At 42.7% G+C, this 22,522-nt stretch overlaps 1 protein-coding gene across 2 annotated transcripts; it reads right to left on the minus strand.

Annotated features, from left to right (window-relative positions):
- Positions 1–789: 789 nt before the first annotated feature.
- Positions 790–14,822, minus strand: LOC101835557 (serpin B9). 2 transcript variants are annotated; one of them, XM_040755781.1, is made up of 7 exons: positions 14,676–14,822; positions 12,730–12,907; positions 11,038–11,175; positions 10,470–10,587; positions 8,434–8,576; positions 5,679–5,834; positions 790–2,539 (listed from the first exon to the last, which is right to left on the minus strand). In XM_040755781.1, exons 2-7 carry the CDS (start codon positions 12,895–12,897, stop codon positions 2,402–2,404), a joined length of 861 nt encoding a protein of 286 aa, XP_040611715.1. In that variant the 5' UTR covers positions 12,898–12,907; positions 14,676–14,822; the 3' UTR covers positions 790–2,401. The 2 variants fall into 2 exon arrangements, with proteins under 2 accessions (XP_040611715.1, XP_040611714.1); XM_040755780.1 differs by having other exon boundaries at positions 2,394–4,321.
- Positions 14,823–22,522: the final 7,700 nt, after the last annotated feature.

A 22,522-nucleotide genomic window follows, 5' to 3' on the forward strand; every position in this document is an offset into this window, starting at 1 on the left:
CTGAGTTTTCTGAGTTAATTGTTTAAACTGACACTTTGTTGAAAGTTTGCACAAGCTCTTGGAATTTCCAGGGGCTGAAGAGATGGCTCAGTGGTTAAGAACACTAGATGCTCTTCTAGAGGACCCAGGTTCGATTTCCATAACCCACGCGGCAGCTCACAACTGTCTATAACTGCTTTCCCAGGGAATCCAACACTCTCTTTCAGCCTCAGCAGGCACCAGGCATGCACTTGGTACAAAGACATACATGCAGGCAAAACACTCATACACTTACAAATAAATGAAGAAGTTCAAAAAAGAATATTCCAGGGGAGTCTTTAGGATCTCTTTCATACAGAATCAAATCGTCTTCAAATAACAATACTTTGACTTCTTCCTTTCATATGTATATCTTTTCTATTTGCTTGTCTTCTATTGCTTTAGGTAGTATTTTCAACACTACATTGATAAGCTGGAGCAAATGAACACCTTCAATTATATTCCTGATTTTAGTGCAAATATTTTGTTTTTTCCCATAAAACTATTAATATTCCCATGCATAATATTAATTTTACACTCACCAGATATAGGCTTTATTATGTTCATATATGTTTCTTTTATTTTGTGTTTCTTCAGGATTTTTATTATGAAGGGTTCAAAATTTTTGTCAAAAAGCCCTTTTTGCATTTATCAAGACCATAGGATTGTGTCCTTGAGTTCATTTTTATAATGTGTTATAGCTATTGATTTACATATATTGAACCATTCGTTTGCTTTCTGTTGCTGTGATAAAGCACTGACCAAAAGCAATTTGGGAAAAAGAGAGTTTATTTCAGTTCTTTAGTTACATAGTTACATCGTCAAGATAAGCCAGAGCTGGAGTTCAAAGCAGTTCTTGGAGGCAGGAACTGAAGCAGAAACTACAGGAGATGCTGCTTACCGATTGCTCCCCATGGCTGACTAAGGGTACTTTCTTATACAATCTGGGACCACTTGTTCAGTGGTAGCATGTCCCATAGTGCTCTGGGTCCACCCAACTCAATCCTTAATTAAGAAACTGTCCCACAGCCGGCCGGTGGTGGCGCACACCTTTAATCCCAGCACTCGGGAGGCAGAGGCAGGCGGATCTCTGTGAGTTCGAGGCCGGGCTGGACTGACAGCCTCTAAAACAATACAGAGAAACCCTGTCTCGTAAAAACCAAAAAAAAAAAAAAAAAAAAAAAAAACTGTCCCACAGAGAAGTTCACAGGCCTATCTAATGGAGACAATTCCTCAACTGTAGTTCCTTCTTTCCAGGTGATTGTAGTTTCTATCATGTTGACACAAACTAACCAGCCACTATTCCCACATTTCTGGAACAAAAGTGCTTAATAATGATAAATGATCTTCCTGATGTTTTCTTGTATTCTGTTTCCAAGGATTTTGTTGAGGATTTTTGTTGTTGTTTTTTGTTTTTGTTTTTGTTTTAGCATCTGTGTTCATCTATGATAAAGGGGATTGATCTATAATCTTCTTTTTTGTATTGTTTTCTGTCTTTATCTTATTTTGGTATCAAGATAATGCTAGCTCTAAGAAAAAGTCTGACAGAATTCCATCCCTTTTTATTTATGTATTAGTCTGAAAACAAGGGTGTTTCAATTCTTTGAGGGTCTGGAAGAACTCAGCAGTAGCTTTCTGACTCCTATTCATAATTTAGTGTACATCACACTTTCCATATCTACTATGTTTGATGGACATCAGATCTGTCATTTGCTGTTACAAATGTAGCTACAGAGAGCATCCAATTCATTCTCCTTTCATGGACTTGTGTGATAACATCACTGGGATATGTCCTAGAGTGGACCTTCTGGAATCCAGGACACATTACTGACAGAGGATATTACCAGGGTGTGTCCTGGCTTAACCTTATCACTATCATGATACCTACTCCTGACTTCCCCTGGGAAGATTAACTTCCTGACAGGAAACTGATTTTTCTGTTTATTAACTTACTGATTTATTTTATCTGACTTGCAGCAATTGTGTGTGTGTGTGTGTATAATCTGTGTGTGTAAACTGTGGTGCTCACGGTGAGGTCAGAGGACAACCTGCTGGACTCAGTTCTCTTCTTCCACCACATGCATTCCAGGAAGCAAACTCAAGGGTTAGGCATGGCATCAAGCACCTTCACATACTGAGTCAATTTCCAGAATTATTTTTACCTGTCCCTTTTCATTTCCTGTTGAGTTCTGACATTTTATTTCAGTCTCACAAGAGTTATTCAACGTAAGTGTATAACTTCTACTCTATCCCACTAGTTAAAGCATTGCTTTTCCTTTTCACTGGTCATCACCACTTTCTCATCAAGTCAAAAACAATCACAAGTACTGGGACAACTGGATGTTTGCATATTAAAGATCACATTGGGCTCTTACTTCACACCCTATTTAAAATTTAATTCAAACTGAATCATTGATATAAATATAAAAGACACAAACCTTAAAAGCCTTGGAGGGAAACAGGGGCAGTTCTTTGTAACCTTGCATTTGACTGTGGGATTCTTAGCTGATACACAGATAGCCTGAGTGACAAAAACAATAGGAAACGAATAGAACTTCATTGAAAATAAATCTGTGTGCATCCAAGGCATTAAAAGAAAGCAAAGACACAATATATATAAAATGTCCAGAATAAGTAAATCTACAGACACAGAGAGCTTGATGATTACACAGACAGAAGAAGGAAGAATGGAGAGGAATTGCTTGATGGTGACACAATGTGACTGAATGGGGATGATGATATATAATGACATTTCACTCATAGATGCTGATGCTTACCCATAAATTATAGATTTTGTTACAAGGATAATGGCAATAAAAACAAAAAAGAGTCAAAATAGTAAATACTATCCAATCATTAATAAAACTTATGGCACTCTTTTAAATATTTCTTTATTTTTAAATGTATATGTGTGCGTCTGAGTGAGGATACATGTACCACATGCATACAGGAGCCAGTAGATGCCAAAGCATCTGCATCATCTCTCCAGCCCCATTATGGCACTCTTACACAGTGAAATCACTTATAACCACCGGTAAGTGGCACAGTATAGCCTACATAGCATAATAAAATATAACCCTGATCCTTAGTGACCTTGGTGTCTAGTTGGGTGATTATCCAAGATGCAGACGGTCAACAGAAAAGGAACCGCTCTAAGTGGTACAATTAAATTTCAAAGTGCACACATGGTTGGTGAGAAAAAGAATTTATATTTTAAATATCTTTTAAGGACTTCATAGAATTTAAGTATAATAGATAGTGATAGAAAAACACAATAGTCTACAGAAGCATGTCTTCTACATATGGTAGTTAAAGCTAGCTGTTGAAAGCAGATCTAAATGTCAACTGTTAGAAGACCACAGTGTCTGCACCTGTCCCCAAGCCTAACACAGTGTTGCACTCATTTCTGGTGAGTAGTAAACAACGAGGCAAAATAAAGTTAAACTGTGCATTAAGGACAATACTAAGAAGACTGCAGTAGCTGTTATCATCCACAGAAGAATTTACTACCATTAAAGCAGGTTAAGTCAAGTGATGGCAAGAGTTAGGGAGCCAGAAAAACACAGTATATATGGCTGGCATGGCTTATCTGTACAGGAGAGGGGGTGTTTATTTAGGACCATGTTAGAGAAATTTGTAGGTAATCTTGTGAGATTTGTGTGCCTCCTTTGTTGTTTACACAACAGAAAGCCAAACCACTCTGTGGTCCTGAGACCTGGCAAAGGGCACAGATGATTGACAGGATATGGGGAGATGAATATGGGCATCATAAGATCAAGCTGCCTGGAGGAAAATGCCCTCATCTTGGAACATGGTGTCCCCCACATGCCCCTCCTCACAGAGCTGTAGGAGTGGTGGGAATTCTGAAGAGACCGTTGTTTCCTACATAGTAAATGTGCCTTTATGGGGATGAGAACCTGCCGCAGAAGAGGAGGCTATTGGTTTTGTTGTGCCTGATGAAGAAAAGGAAGGGGTGGTCTGCACAGAACGTTGGGACTTCAGATGCGCAGCAAAATTCAACGACAGCTGATGCTGCTGCAGCCTCGGTGCCTTCTTCGTTGACCTCCACAATACTCTTGTGAACACACTTGGACAGACACAGGTCTCTCTCTGGAGACATTCCTGATAAGTCAGCCTTGCCCCCATGGAAAACATCCACCATTCCCAAGCATTGAAGCACGGACTCCATGTCATAATCCTCTTGCAGTTTAAACTTTGGAAGGAAAACCTCAACCTCAGTACTCTTCATAAAGTCTGGTCTGGTCCAGGCTGTTAACTTCTCAAAAGTGAGATTGTTTTCCACCTGACAAAGCAGAGTCAGAGACTTTCAGGTTCACAGTCGAGGTCTCGCCCAGAGCCTCATAGCCACTTCCTGCTCACAGTACCCTCATCATCCTACAGGGGGCACTGTCTGTTCATATGGCCAGCCAGTGTGAAGTCTCATTGTTCTGCTAGCTTGTATATGGTTTCCCTGGTGGGTATGGAGACCAAGCAATTCAGGGTTAGGGAGACCTGGTCGTCTTCTCCTAAATCCCTTCTGAGACATCGGTTACTCTGACAGGTGTTAATGTCCAGGTGATTATGGTTTGGGTTGTGTTTGCTTTTTTTTTTTTTTTTTAACTAGACCTAGTTTGAAGACAATAAACCATAGATGCTAAAAACAACAACAACAACAACAAACCCATAAAAATTGGAAAGGACTCTTGGTGTGAGTCACACTAGAAGGGAGGGCTATCCAGGCTGGGATTCTATGTTTTTCTGTGGGCTGTTAACGGCTTGAATGTAAATTCGCCCTTATTCTGAGGCTGGTAGCAACATTTTAGGAAGCAGCTATAATTTAGGAATGAGGGGCTCTAGCTGAATGAAGGAAGGACCTATGAAGGTCATTCTTGATACTTTGTCCCATCTCTTTTCTCTGCTTCCTGTTTGCTAAAAGGTCTATAGTTTCTGCCACATGCACCTGTCACCATGGAAATCATTGATGGGCCAGGTAACTTGAAATGAGCGCTCTGAATCTGTGAGCCAATGTAAATCCCTCCTCTCCTACATTATTCATGCCAGGCACTTTGTCAGTGATGAAAAACCAACTAACACTAGAGAAGCCATTCCAGTTAGGGAACTGGATGGGAAGAGACAGGGAAGCTGTTTGGCTTACAAAGACCCCTTAGGTCATGTACACTCTAGTGGCCTCAATTCAGAAGATGGTTGGCACACTGTGGGGTAATCTACTGCAAGGAAGAACAAGATTTGTCATAATGATGTCCCTGACTCTGTCCTCTTTCATTTTGTTAAGTCCAAGTGCAAGATTTCTTCTGTCAATTTTGTGTTCTTAGCGGAGACTATGTTCTAAGCACTGTGCTAAGTTTACTACCTGAGTTGTCTTCTTTCATCCTATCAGGTACCATCTCCCATTCCTGTGATAAACTTATGTCATATGTCAAGGTCATACACCCCACAATGGGAGTCTTAGACATAGTTTTGATCCTAAAACATAGGGATTGAACACAGCTAGAGGCTCAGTCTGTGAGTAGGACCCTCTCAAATGGCAGTTGGAAAGGTAAAAATATTGAGTTCTGTTCTAATGACGGAGGACAATGGAGACAATGGATTCTTTTAGTAGATATTTAGAGTAATGATTGCTGAGAATTCTCCTGCCTCACCTTGCTGAGGTCCACACCATCATCTGGGAGCAGGACCACCATGCTCAGCTCCATGTCCTCATAGGGCATCACCAGCACCTGTGCCTGTATTTCATCCACATAGGCGAGGTTAAAAGTGTCCTCCTGACACATCATCTGCACTGGCCGTTTCTCCTTCTGAACAAATGAATCCAGAACATAAGAAGATGTTACTGAAAAAAGAGCTGCAGTTAATGCTAGGAGTGTTTTCATCATTCACAATGAAAACACAACTATTCATGGTCCAGTGGACACTTAGTCAATGTTTGTCAGTCTCTTCCTGCTTCCATTTAAAAAAATAGATGAGTGTAACCAGATGTGGGACTGTTGTAGTTAGGGTTTCTATAGTTGTGACAAAATCCCATGACCAAAAGCACCATAGGGAAGAAAGAGGTTATGTCACTTTACAACTTTCAGGTCACATTCAATCATGAGGGAAGTCGGAGCAGGAACTCAGGCACAAGCCATGGAGGCATGCTACTTCCTGGCTTGTTCCCCATGGATTTCTCACCCTGCTCTCTTACACAGCTCATGACCACCTGCCCAGGGTTGGCACCACCCACAGTGGGCAGGGTTCACAGCAATCAATATTGAAGAAAATGATCAACAGACTTGACTCTAGGCCAGTTCTGTGGAAGCAATTTTTCAACGTAGAGCCCTTCTTCTCTAGCTTGTGTCAAGTTCACACACACGCGCACACACAGACACAGACACAGACACAGACACACACACACACACACACACACACACACACACACACACACACACCCCAAACAAACAAAGCCCCCAACCAGGACAAGGACTAACTACAGAAAGATGATGCATTACCCAGGAAAAGGAATGTGGCATTCAAATATTACTATCTTTTTTGTTGTTGTTTTTTCACACAGAGTTTCTCTGTATTGTTTTGGAAGCTGTCCTTGAACTCGAAATGTAGACCAGGCTGGCCTTGGACTCACAGAGATCTGCCTGCCTCTGCCTCCCAAGTGCTGGGATTAAAGGCATGTACCATCAACGCCCAGCCAAATATCAATAATTTAAAGTCCAACTTAGTTTTAAAATATTCCACAAAGGCTCACGTTCCAAAGCCTTTCTCCACAGATTGGCACTAATGAGATCTCACTGGACCTTTAGAAGGTATTGTCTAATGGGAGAAAGTTAAGTGTTGGAGAGTGTGTGCCCCTGAAGGGGATTTTGACTCTATAGTCCTTTCCAGTTTCTCTGTTTTGCTTTTTGACTGCTGTGAGATGAACAAGCCTCCACCATGCATTTTCACCATGCTCCACCACAACCTGGAGTGACTGGGCCAACTGACCCAGCTGAAATTTTTGGAATTTTTGGAATCATGAGCCAAAATAAACATTCCTCCTTTTATGTTGACTGTCTCAGATAGCTTGTTACACTAATGTAAAGATGGTCATCATATCAGTTGTAGGATTTTGGTCATTTAATATTGTCAACCATCATATCTAAGGAAACAGCATAATGAACTATAAATAGCAGAAAATTTTCTTCAAGTAGACTGGATGCTTTCACAGTGGTGTGGACAGGACTGCAGACAGACTCATCCTCTCAGGAAACAGTCTGGCAGCAGGAGCACACATGCGCAAAGGTTCACTGTGGGTCACAACCTTCTAACCCATCACAGAGAAGAGAGCTCTAGAACACACACACTCACAGGCTTATGTGGAGCTCCATCCTAACAGCCAGTCAGAAAGAAGGACAATCCCAGTTAAATTACAAGTTGGGGAATATCTAGATAGATCTCCATGTATCTCTGTGATGCAATTAGTCTCATGACCCAACACGTAGCAGAAAATTCTTTTCAACCAATTAAAAGTTAAGGGCCATCTAGACAGAACCTCATGAATTTTCCTGTGATTTAATCCAGTTGGTTCAGTTCCCATAGTCCAACAATCTTTTTTTAAATACAGAAGTGTACCATCAGGGAAGATTTTAATTACAGTAGTATGCTAAAAATAAAAATTTGCTACAGACCATGTATAATACATATTAAATTTCCCAATAAAAGAATTTGTTCTCTTGCAAAGCTTTACAATTATTACTAATAAAAAGGAAATGGGGGAATTTAACATTCATAAGGCTCCAAAATGTATTAAAGTATATTTTATAAGGATTGGGAAAAGTATTCTAGTATCTACTTTAATTCAAATTATGTTCCAATTAAGATTGAGATCTTAATCAATAGGTTTCAACATAAGAAAGCAATACATACTTCTTAATAATGATAAATTGTCCAATAATTTAAAATACTTAATTTAATTTAAAAATAGTCTACTAAATAAATGTTTATATGTTTGTTTCTACTCTGCCTTGTACTCTATATATGTATTATACTACTTTAACACATAACTTTCTGTTTTCTTGAACTTAAAGGAAAATTTAGTTTCTAGAATGAAGTAGGAGCAATGATTTTACAAGGAATTATCAGGACACGTAAAAGCCACAAACAAATGTAAAATAACACAGATATTAAATACTCTTTATTCCTACAATTTTTTTCCTATGGGGATGAACCCTTCATTCAGAATTGTAAGTCTCAGATGGTTTTCTGAGCTTTCCTGCTTTTTCTCTTTTTTTCCCCCTGGGCTGAGGATCAAGCCCTGTGCCGCACACAGGATATGCAATCTCTGCCACTGAGTCTCACTCAAGATTACACATTTCCATGAAAGATCTTCATCACACTGGTAGCATGAATTTGCATCCTGTTCCTTACCTTGTTAATTTTAAAGGGCATTTCCGCTGTGCAATCTTTGTTAAATTGTTGATGCCACTTTCCTTTGAAATATAAGGCATTGACAAGAACCAGCCTGGTCTCTGAATCAATGGAGCCTCCTGACAGCAACTCTGGAATTTTCCCTTTTGAGGAAGCAGAGACTTCATTCAGGATCATTTTATACATGTGTGAGAAAAAAGCTGACATCTGGGTAGATCCAAGCATCATGTTTTCAAATTTGCTGAATATGGATAAAAATATTAAACCTAATCAAAGTAAGACACCAACACCCGTGTTTGCCTTAAGGTCGTTGACACTGGAGGGGCAAACACAAGGAGAGGAGAGTGAAAGACTCCCGAGTCTCTCAAGGAAAGCAGGTTTGGGAAAAGCACAAAAAGTGACTCCAAGATGGAGAACAAAGAAGCAGGAAATGTGGAAAGCTCCCAGGGAACCACAGCTCCTCCCTGGCTGCTAATGCTGGTTGCCATCTTGATTGGGTCTGGAATCAACCAAGAAACATGTCTCTGGGCAGGACCGTGAGGGTATTTCCCAGATACAATAACTAATGGAGAGGATGCTCCCCAGAGTGGGCAATTCCTTCCTGTGCTCCCTGATACAAAGGACTGACAGAGAGGCAGCTTTGCTTTTGCCCCTCGTCTTTCTTTAGTCCTTGCTGGTGAGTGCATCTGCACCTGCCAATTTCAGCTGACACTGGAACCCAGTAGCCTTGGCTTTCACGTGGACTGAGACTAGCAGCTCTCTGGAATCCTCTAGGCTCTCCATGCCAGGCTGAGATTGCTGAGGTCTCCAGTCTCATAGACTGGGCAGCTACCAGAGTCTCAGCCTCTCCACCTATAAGTGGTCACTGTGGGACTACTCAGTCTGTACTGTGTATGCCAATCTATTAAATCCCCTTAGTAATATCTATTAATTGTGCTCTAATACCCTAATGTTTAATACAACATCTCATCTAGCACTCCATCACCATGCCCAGTTCTAACACAGCACAACACATCAAAGGCTCAAAGGCAGAAAGTGGTTTGTGGAGGAGGTATGGTTATTATATACTTTGGAGTGCTGTCCATCCCTGGAAGAGATGATGCAGGTCAGAGGACAGATTCCCTTATTCTACATTAAAGAGAATCCTTCCAATGGAGAACAGAACCCTTCCTAACTATCAATATCACAAGTACACAAAAGGTAAAGACTCCAACAAGAATTGACAAATAATTGCTTAGTCTTTAAGAAAAGACTCTCATTATACACAATCTCTCTCTCTCTGTTAGCAGAAATTGGAATGTGTCTAGTGGTACAGAGACATCTGAAGTGTTCAAACATCAGACAATGATCCCAATAATCCCCAAGACCAATCCTGGAACATGTCATCTCTGAGATAAAAACAAATAAGGTTCAACCACAAATGGGAGGCTCTTTTAGGCCAATATAACTGAGCCACCCTGACAGTGTCTTCAATGGAAATCATGTCTAGTTTCACCAAATGTAAGTAAGGGGTCTGGGGTAGGAATGTGGAAGCAGAAACAGGAGTCCTCTTTAGAGTAAAGGTGGTGAAAGCTGAGGCAACACAGACTGTTTGAAGAAGCAGCCCCAGGGCAAGACTGCAGGGAAAGTCTCCAAGTGAATCTTGGCCTCAGAGATGGTAGAGTCACCTGACCCTGGTACCCTACAGACCACCCTTTTATCTAATGTTAAAAACAAACAAACAAAAAACTTGTTAGACTGGAAACTGGGCTCATGAGTTTTCATGAAGTTTATATCAGTTCCTCTGTCCTGAGGAAATACACAAACAACTGTTTTTAAAATCTAAGTGTCTGAGTAGAGTCTCCATGAACTCCCTGAGGTCTGAATTGTACCATGCAGTCTAGCAAGTCTGCATCACTTTGACTCTCTGAAATGATATGAGATCAGTCAGTAGGGGGAAAAGGAGAAGTTAAGAGGAAGAGGAGGGAAGGAAGAAGAGGGAGGGAGTGATGGAAAGGATAAGAATGTGGGGGTGTGAAATAACGTGAAATTCTGACCTTCAGTCTGTTTGGAGACCCACGTGTTTATGTGTTTCCTGGACTCCTCTGGAGCTTTGGCAAAGGACAGCTGCTCCATCTCCGAGTGATAGAACTGAAGACAGGACTCCTTAAAGGTCTTTGGAGAGAAAAATGTTCAGGGAAGTAATATTGCAAAATAAAGTGTCAGCAAGTTTCCTGCTTGTCTGATACTATGTCATTAAAAAACTAAACTAAACTAAAATTAGTGTAGATGCCACTTTAAGCAACAACATCTTTGTGTACTAGGCCTTTGTAGCTAGGAATAACTGGACATGAATAAATAAAAACAAATATTTCAAAGTATCATTATAGAATTGTGGGAAGCTTAAGGAATTATGAAGTTGAGTCTCACTATTTGGCCTAGGCCGTCCTAGAACTTGTGACCTTCCTGTCTCAACTTTCCAAATGCAGACATTATAGATGTGTACCACCACACCGGCTAGAACTTTGATCTTAATTTTCTCAAGTTCTTTAGGGTTGTTCTCCTGGAATCTACAGCAAAAAATATTTTAAATACAATTGTTTTCATTCTACTGATACAACTTACTGGAATCAATTCACAGGTGTTTTCTGAAAAGATCCTGTTAGCTGTTCTAAGTGAATACTTTCTGTTGGGCTTGTTCAGGTTACTGAGAAGCTCCTGGAAGCCTTGATGAATATCTTCTTCTATGTTTAAACTAAGTGCCTATGAAGGAAAAGAATGAAACACCATGAGTTCAGTGATGAAGCATTTTGGTTGCATAAACGAATTTTCAAGCTGAAGAGATGGTTTTGGTAGCGAAGTACATGAGGCTCTGAGTTGGATCCTCAGTATGCACATGAAAGTTGGGTCCAATACTGTGTGGCTCTAATCCCAGCACTGGGATGAGAAGACACCTGCATTTACTGCTGTCCTCTGCCTAAAGAAACGCACATGGCCATGCACACTCATGCAAGCTCGCACACGTCCCATACACATACACAAGCTCTCTGTGTTTATTAGTGAACCTAAAACCTATAGAGACCATAAAGAGTAATTACGAAGAAGCCTTTTCCGTGTGTTCATCTTCACTCACTCCCTGTTTGGAAATTATAAGAATATACAATTATACATGAAAGGGTCTTCATGAGAGAAAGAAAGTCCTGGCAAACCCCAGAGCAACAGCGACCACTATTTCCAACTGTGACATATATGCAAAGGGCTATTTCTCAGGTGAATGCCTCCTGCCTGTCCTGGAACCCCTGAAGTCAGAGACCTATTTTAAAATTTCATTTTACATTCCAACCAAAGTTCTCCTTCCTATCCCTCCTCCAACCCACCCTTCACCTGCTCCCCCAGCCCACCCCTCATCCACTCTTCCCAACAGGTAAGGGCTACTACCATGGGGAGTCAACAAAGTCTGGCATATTATGTTGGGGAAGGACCAAACCCCTCCCCACTGAGCTAAGGCTGAGCATGGCAACCCCTCATAGGGAATGGGAGAGACTCATTCTTAATCATCTGCAATGTTCATAGGAGGTTCCAGAAATTAACCACTGCAGTGCCCAGGCAGGATGTGGACTAGCTACACACATTTAACCCTCTTTAATATCTTAGCTGACACAGGCAGGTCGGACACAATTGAGAGCAGGAATTAACCTTCCTTGCCAATGGATAACGACCAAGTCTGCTGCTGTAAAAATAAGATAGATTTAGCAACCTGTGTTTCAAATAATTTCAGCTCCCTTTTCCCTTTGCTGTACTTGCGGCTGAGCCTAAGCTTTAATCCTAACATCTTCCTGCCATCTTTAAAAAATAATGATTTTTTATATGAAACTAAGTTGCCCAGGCTACTCTTGAATTGGCATCCTCCTGACTTAAGACTCCTTAGCAGCTGGAATTAAAGGCCTGTGGCTCCAGGCCTAGCATGAAATTATTTGTGCACCTTTTTTTGTTTTGTTTTTTTTACGAGACAGGGTTTCTCTGTATTGTTTTGGAGGCTGTCGGACCAGCCCAACCTGGAACTCACAGAGATCCACCTGTCTCTGCCTCCCGAGTGCTGGGATTAAAGGCGTGTGCCACCACCGCCTGGTTTATGAACCATTTTTGAAGTGAAGTTTGGACAAAATTTTGAGAGTTCCCTCTGAGTTATTACTGAGGAAAACTCATGTCCCTTCCTCTTTAGCCCCTGGCCCATGAAACAGTGTATGCGTATTCCTACCCTCCCTTCTCAGCAGCATTTAGGCAAGGGAAGCAGCTGTGGGGTGACAGACAACTTACCTGAGTTATCTGGACTGCAGTGTCTCCCTTTGCCCCCAAGAGGACCATAGCTAGAGCAGAGGAGATGCTCATAGGAGAATAACACACATTTCCCGAAGGGCTGTTTTCACATAGGATCTTTAAAAGACTGATGGCAAAGGAGCCATTTGCTTCACACAGAGTATTCATGATGCAGAGTCTGGAGGCAAAAGAGAATTGATACTCAACACAACACTGAAGGTTCATTGATCTGACTCAGTGAATCTGGGACTCTATCTACTCTTGGTTCTCATTTCAAAACTCCTAAGTACTTAAATTCGATTTTAAAAATTCATTTGTGGTCACAGACTGTCCAGTTTTAAGGTTTTATCTAAATGTGGCTATGGCAGCAGACCAAACTAGCTTTTGTGTCATCTGCATAGGAAAAAAAGATCAGATCATCAGGACTGCACACACAGGACACAGCTGAGAGAGGTGGACTCTAGTCTCCTTCTATACTGTCCATCTCCTGTCTCTGAAGATGGTGGAGTCAAGGATACAGAGAAGGAGGAAGAGAAGAGGAAGGGAAGGAGAAAACAGGCAGGAGCATCCGGGTCCTCCAGCCTGGCTTCAGCAAAGCTGCATTCTGTGTCTGCCTGCGAAGACTCTCTGAGATGTCCAGGTGTGCACTAGACAGTGCCTCCATGTTTGCAGTGGCTGCAGGAAAGACACTGAGATGCTGAATGAGATCCTAAGACAGGCTGGTGTCACCAGCTCTACTGTGCAGCAGGGAGCATCCCCCTGCAGTGGCTATTCAGGTGGCCTTGATCAGCCGATGGCACCCAGGCTCTTCTCTGTTGAGTATGCCTCACTGCAGATGAAGGGACAGCTTGGCCTAGACTAAGTGACTGCTCCAGGTACTATAACCCAAATCTGAGTCCCTGCACATCCTATGGTTGTGCACTCACTGTCATATGGCCTTTGAACACTGGAAGTGTGTTCCAGAGTGCTCTTTGCTGTGATAAAATGCAGATCAAATAGCCTAGGGGACCTCTGAATACCATGACTCCTCCTCATCTCTCCCCAGAGTGATGGACACAGCATCCTGAGACTGTATCTAGACCCTGTGACTCCTCCCCTTAAGTCCCCAAGGCTCTTCAGGAACACTGGGACTGCTTTATTTCAATGGCTTACCCTCTGGTTGGCCTTCTCATCTGAGTCAGTTTGCGACCCCTACACCTCTGCCCATCCTGGTATCTCTTGAAAACTGCTTCTATTCTTGAAGTGCTGTGTATTCCAACTAGAAGGTCATCTACCCCACCTCTGTCACTGAGTTCAAACTACTCACCCTTCTCTCCTTCACTAGGACAGGACAACCTCAGAGCCTCTGCTCTGCTGCTCGAGGGCAGCTGCCCCATTCCAGGTCTGCTCATCACTCCGAAGTGCACCCCTTTCTCTTACCGATTGTTTGTCCCCACCCCACGGTGCTTGGAGCTCTCTGAAGGCAAGGGAGATATCTGACACCCCAATTTTAAGCACCTGGAGGCATGCTCCGGATAAAGCGGCTTCTTGTCAACGCTGAGTGAATTACTTTATAAATAGAAACAAAGAGTGCTCAGTTTTGTACTAGAGACAGCCGATCGATCATTAAAGAGCCCTAAAGTTAGACACATTTTTCAGGTCCGTGAGCAGAGAGCAGAGGCAGTCAAATTGTCCAGGAGGTAGGACCCGAAAGGAAGCAGGAGCAGCACCAACTCTGGCTGAGGAGGGGCCAAGACAGGTCTAGGACACCAGCCCTAGGAGCAGCCTTGCTGCCATTGTCCAACTGGGGTTTCTAGAAGAATCGCCTTTTAAAATGTCCATCAGACACCAACTCTGTTTTTCTAGCGCTACAATCCTGAGGTTCCCTCCTGGACTCAGTCTGTACCTTGTAAACCGCACCTCTGTGGGTCCCCTAGCCCCAACCTGAGACAGTCACCCTCACTTACTACTTTCGAGGCTTCTCAATGCAGCATTTACAGACTGGATGTCCCCGGGGAAGTGGAGCTGATCAGCCTCCCAGAATGTGCTGGCCCTTTATTTACTGCAGGGCTGGGATTTCTTGTTCAGAGCCCTGGGTCAGTCAGGGGCGGGGAGACAAGCAGCAGTTGGCTCCCTCCACAAAGAGGATGGTTGGGGGTGGGGCTAGACCTGAAAGCGAAAGTATCAGGAAAAAAGCCTTAGCCTTGAGAATGCCAGATTCATTCCCCACCCCTCCTCTCCTGGGAAACACTAAAGCATTTTCTGCCTGTCTTCCCAGCCGTTGGCATTTCTTGTGAATGAAATGTGTAGTCCTGTGTGGTCCTCTTTTATGAACTTGACTTTTCCAAGGCTTAGCATTAAGGAAAGGTTTAAGGCATCAGTGACTGAGCATGGAGCACAGACTCAATGCCACCTACAGGGGCATGAGTTCTTTACAGAGCCCTTGACTCAGGTAAGACACAATTCTTGACTTTGCCACGGAAGGAATTTCAGGATGAGTCAATATGAAGTACAGTTGGATATATTAAGGAGCAAACACACATATATTTAAACGCGTAGTAATATACAACAGGAGGCTTCAGTAATATACACATGTGGCTTTGGTGACTCTCAAAAGTTACATCCTAAAATTTTGCTAAGCACCCCCTTTTTCCATTTTCATTTGTTTATTTATTTAAGAATAAGCTTTTAATACTACAATGAATGAAGCTATGGGGCCAAGACACAGAAACAGAACTTCAACACAGGAAGATGCCTTAGGGAAACAGGACCATTAGAGACTTCACAGACACACAAGAAGCTCACACTGTCTACAGCATCTTAGTTCTCCCCATGGCCAAGGTTTCATTTAGCTGAGCCTGAGAGCTCACTCAATTTCACACTCTGTGTGGTGCACTCAGTGCAGGAAGTCTTACTCTTACGCGCTCTCCTCCTGGCTTATGGATGGCAGCTTTTTACCTTTCTCCCAGAGGCTTCTTGGTGACATCAGCTGTAACTGTCTTTCTCATCTTGCTTGAGGGAAGGGTTGGCTTGGTCACATGCAGTATCTGCTTCCTCAGTCCCCCTGTGTTCTCCACCCTGAGGGGATTTCAGCCTTTCCTGTTCCTTTAGGTTTCTCTAGCTCCTCTGCTTTGACCAACAACTTCTGACCATCTCCTGTCTTAACTTGTATTCTTGGGGACACTTTTCACTTTGGTCCCACATCACAAATAGTTACCCCCCCACTTTGTTCTGTGTCCTCTGACACAGTGCCTCCTTCCAGCTCCGCTTCTCCCTTATCCTCACCCCTACCTCTTCTAGAGTCTTCCCTACAATTCTCCTCTTCATCTTCTAACAAGAGGCCGTGTTATTTTCTCTTCCTGGCTGGAATGCTCTGACCTTTTTTCCCTTTTCATTTTCTATATGTAGTTCTAGGTAGTTCTGTTAGAGGATGGGCTTGCCCTTTAAAACAAGGCTCCCTCTTAAGAGCACAGATTCCACAGATCTTTGCCATCTGTCTCATCTTTCTTAAGTGAATCACTGGCATCATCTTCACTGCACTTTCTGCTTGATGGCACATGGTTCTCACGCTTCTCCCACCCAGAGAATCCTTTGAAGACAAAATCTACCATAGTGTTTCTGTTTGGGGCTTTTAGCCGTCAGGAGGCAGGACTACAGCAACTTACCCTGCTACCCCCATAACAAAGATCTAGCTCTTGGGTTTTGTTCCCCCCCCCCCCCCGAGACAGGGTCTAGTTCTTATTTTTTGTACATGTGTGTGACTTTAGGGATGGCTTCCAGAGGAATTGTAATATGATACGATAAAAGCATGGATTACAAGGCTGTTAGACCTGCCTTGTATTGTAAATAGGGTTTCTTGTAAGATTCCTAGGAAGCTTCAGGATATATCTGCAAAAGAACAAAGACCGTGTATAAGGATTCAGGCATTATGCTGGCCTGCCCTGTCACCTGGCAGAATGCTCTCAGGCAGTACTCTGGTCAGCCCAGGGTTCCATGAGTACAGCCTGCATGCAGGTGCAAAGGACCCCTTTAAAAGACAGACCCCCTCCACTTAGGCTCTCTTGCTCTCTTTCTGTTCCTGTCTCCCTCTTCTCTTCTGTCCTTCCTCTGTGTCTCTTTATGCCTTTTCTCTTCCTTCCCCCTCCCTCTGCTTTCTAATAAAACATCTCATCCAAGCTCCATGTGCGTGGCGTGTTTGCCCCTTGTGGGCCATGGAATCCGCTATGGTCCTCCACGCAGGACCCCCCTTCCAGCTTTATCCTAGCTTCTGACGCAAATGAACAACAACAGCGTATACTTAGGCTGTAAACATGTTTGCTGTTTTTTTTTTTAAATTTTATTTTCCAGTTTAAATTTAGATAAGAATCAAGGTTGCTTCACAAGTCAGTTCCAGGTCCCTCTCCCATTCCCTCCCTTCCTCCCGTGCCCTCCCCCCCCCCTTATCCTCTCATTTCTCCAGGGAGGGTGAGGCCCTCCATGGGGGTGTCCATAGTGTGTCATTTCATATAGGGCAGTGCCTAGACCCTTTCCCAAGAGTTCTGGGTGAGAGTGCACCTCACATTGTTCTATTGGAGTCCAAAGTCCGAGTGTATACTTGGGATGGGTACTGATCTGCTGCCCAAGGCTCAATAGATTCCCTAGGCCTCTGCACTGACACCCAGATTCAGGGGGTCTTGATCAGTCCCATGCTGGCTTCCCAGGCTAATGCCTGGGATTCAAGAGTTAACCTTTGTCTGGTCAGCTGTTTTGGGGGGGTTAAACCAGCCCAGTCTTAATCCCTTTGATCATCAGTCCTCCCTCTCTGTTACTGGCTTTCTTGAGTTCAGCTCAGTACTTAACCAAGGGAGTCTGCCTCTTCTTCGATCAGCCACTAAATAAAGTTTCTGTTTCCCAGACTCTCTGGCCATAGGATTGTAGGCTGGCACTCCCCAGATCTATGTCTAAAATCCATATATGAGAGAGTACATGCCATGTTTCTCTTTTTGTGACTGGGTTACCTCACTCAGGATGGTTTCTTCTAGTGTCATCATGTTTGCTGTTTTAACATTATCATTTCACATATCTCTGTATAGAATGAGTGTTGTGCATATGTTGCCACCCTTCACAAGAAGTATTAACTGGGCTGAGAACACTCTTTAATCAGACGCGGGTGAAGGGCTTGATCCCTTTCTGAATCTTCTTAACTTTCTTGGTCTTTCTGTGCTATGTCAACACAGCATTTGCCATTCATTCATTTCTTTTCCTGGTTAAAGATATTATTAATAATATTGTCTATAATAAGGTTAGCATTAGCTTGCTTCTGTCTTTTATCTACTATTGAGTTTACAATGAACACTTAAATATAAATTTATGTGTAGATATATGATTTCTTGGAATTACCCTGGGTACAGTCCGAGGAAAGAAATTTCTGGGTCATATGGCAACTCTACAGCTAACATTTTGAAGAAATACCCAACAAGTTTGAAATCTTCTATGAAATTTTATGTCCCCACCAGCCAGGTATGAGTTTCAGTTTCTCCGTGTGTGGGTTGTCTTTTCTTATTTTAGCCAATGGGTGGGAAGTGGTTTTACTCATCATGGTTTTTGAGTTTTATTTCCCTGGTGAGTAATGATGTCAATCATAAGCTCATGTGCTCACTGGACATTTTTAGATCATCCTACAAGAATGCCTACTCAAATCCCTTTCCTGTTTTTATTTGGGCAGTCACCATGATCATGATCGTCATGTTGCCATTTAATTGCATGACACCAAATTAACAACTCTGTGTGTGTTCAGGTTAACTTCTATATCTTTGTGGTAAATTCTAAATCTTGCCAAGATTAAAGATTCTTACACCATATGGCACATGTCAGGTGACTATGACATATCTGTGAGATACGGTTAATGGAAAAATCCTCCTAGCCCTAGTCACAACCTTTGTCTGCCCCTTCCTAGACCTGTGTGACCTCTGTTAAGAGAACTTCCTTTCATGCCTTCATGCCTCTCACTTACGCTCCTTTAATCAGATACAATCATCAGGTCTTCATTGGTCCACTGCAGACTCTTTCTCAGGGTTCTCTGGTTCCAAACGCTGAAGATGTTCTTACTGTGGAGCATCGTTTTTCAAATTGTGTTCAGAGAGCACCATGTCCCAACCCACTTTTCTTTCTGTTCCTTCAGCTCAGAAGGAGAGCCCGAGTCTTTTCCTTCTGCAGCCTGCCTGTAGGTCTCTGTCCCTACTTCCATGTGGCCTGTGTGTTGGACTGTGTGTGCCTGTGTCTGCCTGTGTTCAGACTCTATGTATCACTGGGTGTCTTCTGGAGGCTGACTGCCCAGTGGCCTTTACATACAGTGAATAAATATGTCTTATTTGTTCATGGCTCCTCAGAAGTTTTTAACCTCGAAACCTCCTCTGACCCTCCTTCTGCCTGGAATCAGAATGTAAACCTCACAGTGGCAGGAGGCTGGCACAGGCTGGGAACTGCCCACCTTTGGTGACTGGAAACTGAGTATCTAATGTAAATACTATATGGGAAACAACACAGGAAAGTTTGACTTAATATATTTTAAGTGTAGGTTGGGATGTGAAGAATTAGTTTAACAAGCTACCAACTATGAATCCCAAATAAGAGTCATTAATGTACACTTTCACTGAAATGAATAAATAAATCAGACATTTGTAATGTTAGAATAGAGAGGCAGAGGCAAGTATATCTCTGTGAGTTCAAAGCCAGCCTGGTCTATAGATCAAGTTTCAGAAAGCCTGGACTACATAGTGAGACTCTATCACAAACAAGCAAACAAAGAAACAGCAATCTTGTCATCAACAGAGTCAGAGCCATGCTCTGACAGCCCTAACAAGCCAGGCTTGTCCATCTCTCCTTAAAAAGCAAACTAAAAGAGGCAAATTCATAATGAAAAGAAGACAACGAAGGATTAGTCAGTGTGGCCACACTGGCAAGAGGAACGGAGCTACCCAGTGACCTCACATGTCCATCGCTCAGATTCCTGACCTGAGTTTAAAAGTAGAAGACCTGAGTAGATGGAGCTACGCAGTCAAGGTGGGCCCTGCCAATCATTGTCCATCATTGCCTGATGCCATTCTGTCCTGCAAGGTGGTCACACAACTATCCAACCTCTTTCTGGGAGACAGTTTTCCTCTAGACAACTCTAGCTTTTTGCTTCCACCAGCATGAATGGAAATTCATAGGGAATAATGTTTAAATAGTTGTTAGCCAAAATGAAGTACCACTGTCTCTTTAGAATATTCTCATGCTTGGGCAGGCAGTACTGTTATAGTTCTCCACTTGGTTCTAACACCCTACCTTGGGGTATAATAGGCCTCTGTCTGAAACAAAAGTAATAAAAAGAGTAAAAGTAGAAAAAAACCAAGACTAGGACACATCCAGTTAGTGTCAGGAAAACTCTTGGCTTTAGTCACTTTGGGTAATAGCTTGCCTGAGCAACATCTTCCTGTTGGTTTGAGACAGGTGCCATCATGAAACCTAGGCTGACCTCCAACTTATGATCTTCCTGCTCCAGCTTCCCAAGGGCTAGAGTTCTGTTGTGATCAGAGACCGAGCTTTGTAAGCTCTCTACCTTGTTCATACATTTTCATCCTACAAGTATTTTTAAAGAAAAATCTGTTTTCTTTTTCATGATCTTAGGAATTGTTTTGAAAATAACTTGACCAATTGAAAATACAAAGGATTATTATTATGACTGCTAGTGAAATCTCCTAATGCATACACACATGATGGTGAGAACATAGGCCACACAAATTCAGCAAAATTTCCAAACCTTTTAAAAGGCCAAAGTCCTCACAAATGTTATCCAGTCTTAAGAAAAAATGATCAGCGTGGAGAGTATGGCAAACAGACAAAGCCACGGGAACTGGAGTCTGCCAAAAGCATTTGCTTTTCTTTTCCTAGGATACTCCACTGTGCAGCTGTAACTGGACAGCATACTAGGAAACATTTCCTTAGAAGGACTGTGGATAAAGGGAAGATGAGATCACAGCCATTTCCATGTCTCAAGGCTGCTCAGTGCCTTCTTTAAAAAAAAAACCAACGACATGTAAATTATTAAATCACAATAAAGAACATTAGATAATGAAAGGAAGCACTATTACAAAATTTAAGTTTTTGTTTTCATTTATTTTTTAAGCCTTATGAGCCTCCCCAAATGAATGTATTTCAACTCAGAGAAAACTGCTACTCCACAGAAAGCAAGAGGAGCTAGATAGACCAATCTAGTGGTGATCCTGGCCACGCTGGGAGCAGAGTCCAGAAGGTTTTGCTGCACATAGGAGCACATAGAGCAGCATTCTAGGATGCTAGCAAGGGTGCCCCCACATGTACCCACAGGCAGGGAGTACAGACGTGGGCAGAGTCCTTCAGGAGTGCTGAAAATGTCCTTATCTGAGACTTTGGACATTTGATCCTCTATTATTCTCCAAGACTCTAATGCTGGTATGGCTATTAACAAACCACACGGCAAACACACTCATTAGACAATTCAAACTACAAGTTGATTGTATGAGGTTGAAAAGCTGGCAAGGAAGGGAGGGAGCAGAATGCCCATGAATGCCATCCTCCTTTGATGGAGAAGAGAATCCACCATAGTGGGAGATACTGATGGTTTGCTGAGGAGTTAGTTCCCAAGTGGAAGGAAGGTGATCTCACCAAATGCTACTCTGTCCTCCTGCCTCTGGGCATTCTGTCCACCTGCATAGCTCACTGGCCAGGCTTTCCTCATAGGTTTTAAAAGTCACCTCTGCATGATCTTGGGATGAACCTTGACTTCCTCAGAAGGACCAGGTGCTCAACATTGCAGAAAAAACTCCAGGCTGGGGATGCTGTTGAATTGTCAAACACTAACTGGACATGTGCAGCCTCTGAAGTCCATCTCCAGAACTCCCTCTGCTGTGTGGTAGTACAGGTCTACAAACCTAGCAATACGGAGGGAGAGACAGAAAGGATTGGAATTTTAATATCGGCCACATCTGGTTTTCTCCAGTTTAACCTGGAAGGGGAAAGGGAACTTTATTTTGTTATCTTTCCTATATTTGCCAGAGTCTGAGATTCTCATATGTATTTGATTCTTCTATGTGGAAAAGCAGAGTCAATCTTAAAATCCAGATGACATCATGCTCCCACAGCACCTCCCCCATTGCTAAACCAGGCACCCATGCAACTAGACAATTGTGAGAGCCCACAAGTGACTCAGTTTCCATCTGGAGTCTATTCTGACTTAGAGGTCATTTGAGTTCAAGTGTGCCCATTTCAGTCTCTTTGAGAGTTGTGAGATATTCCTGAGTAAGTCCATGGGAAAGAACATATTATCTTAAGATGCAGGCTGGTGAAGGCCAGCCGAGAAGACACACAGAGATACGGTATGAAGCTGCTTGCTGCCAGCAGGACTCATATGATAGCTAGCAAGCCTGCATGCTCTGGTTCAAGGACAGAGCCTGGGATGATTTACTGGCTATGCTGCTCTTTGCTCTGCTTTGCCTGTAGTCTGTATAAAAGCAGGCTCTAAATTAAGCTCCGGCTATCTGGTGTGCTGAAAGGCATGAACTGGGCAGTCCTCCCAAATCCATCCGGTGTTTCTGTCTCTTTTTCTTTTATTTGCCATTTCTCAATCCTCATGCCACTACTCAGGTATCCTAGTTGACTTGTTGAAGCAGGCTTCAACAGACAGTGAATTCTAGTCCAAACAGTCTGAAGATATTCTTTCTTTCTTTTTTTTTTTTTTTTTTTTTTTGGTTTTATGAGGCAGGGTTTCTCTGTATTGTTTTGGAGGCTGTTGGTACAGTCCGGCCTCGAACTCACA

The sequence above is a fragment of the Mesocricetus auratus genome, unplaced genomic scaffold (assembly GCF_017639785.1).
Source record: "Mesocricetus auratus isolate SY011 unplaced genomic scaffold, BCM_Maur_2.0 Super-Scaffold_100013, whole genome shotgun sequence".
Lineage (NCBI taxonomy): Eukaryota > Metazoa > Chordata > Mammalia > Rodentia > Cricetidae > Mesocricetus > Mesocricetus auratus.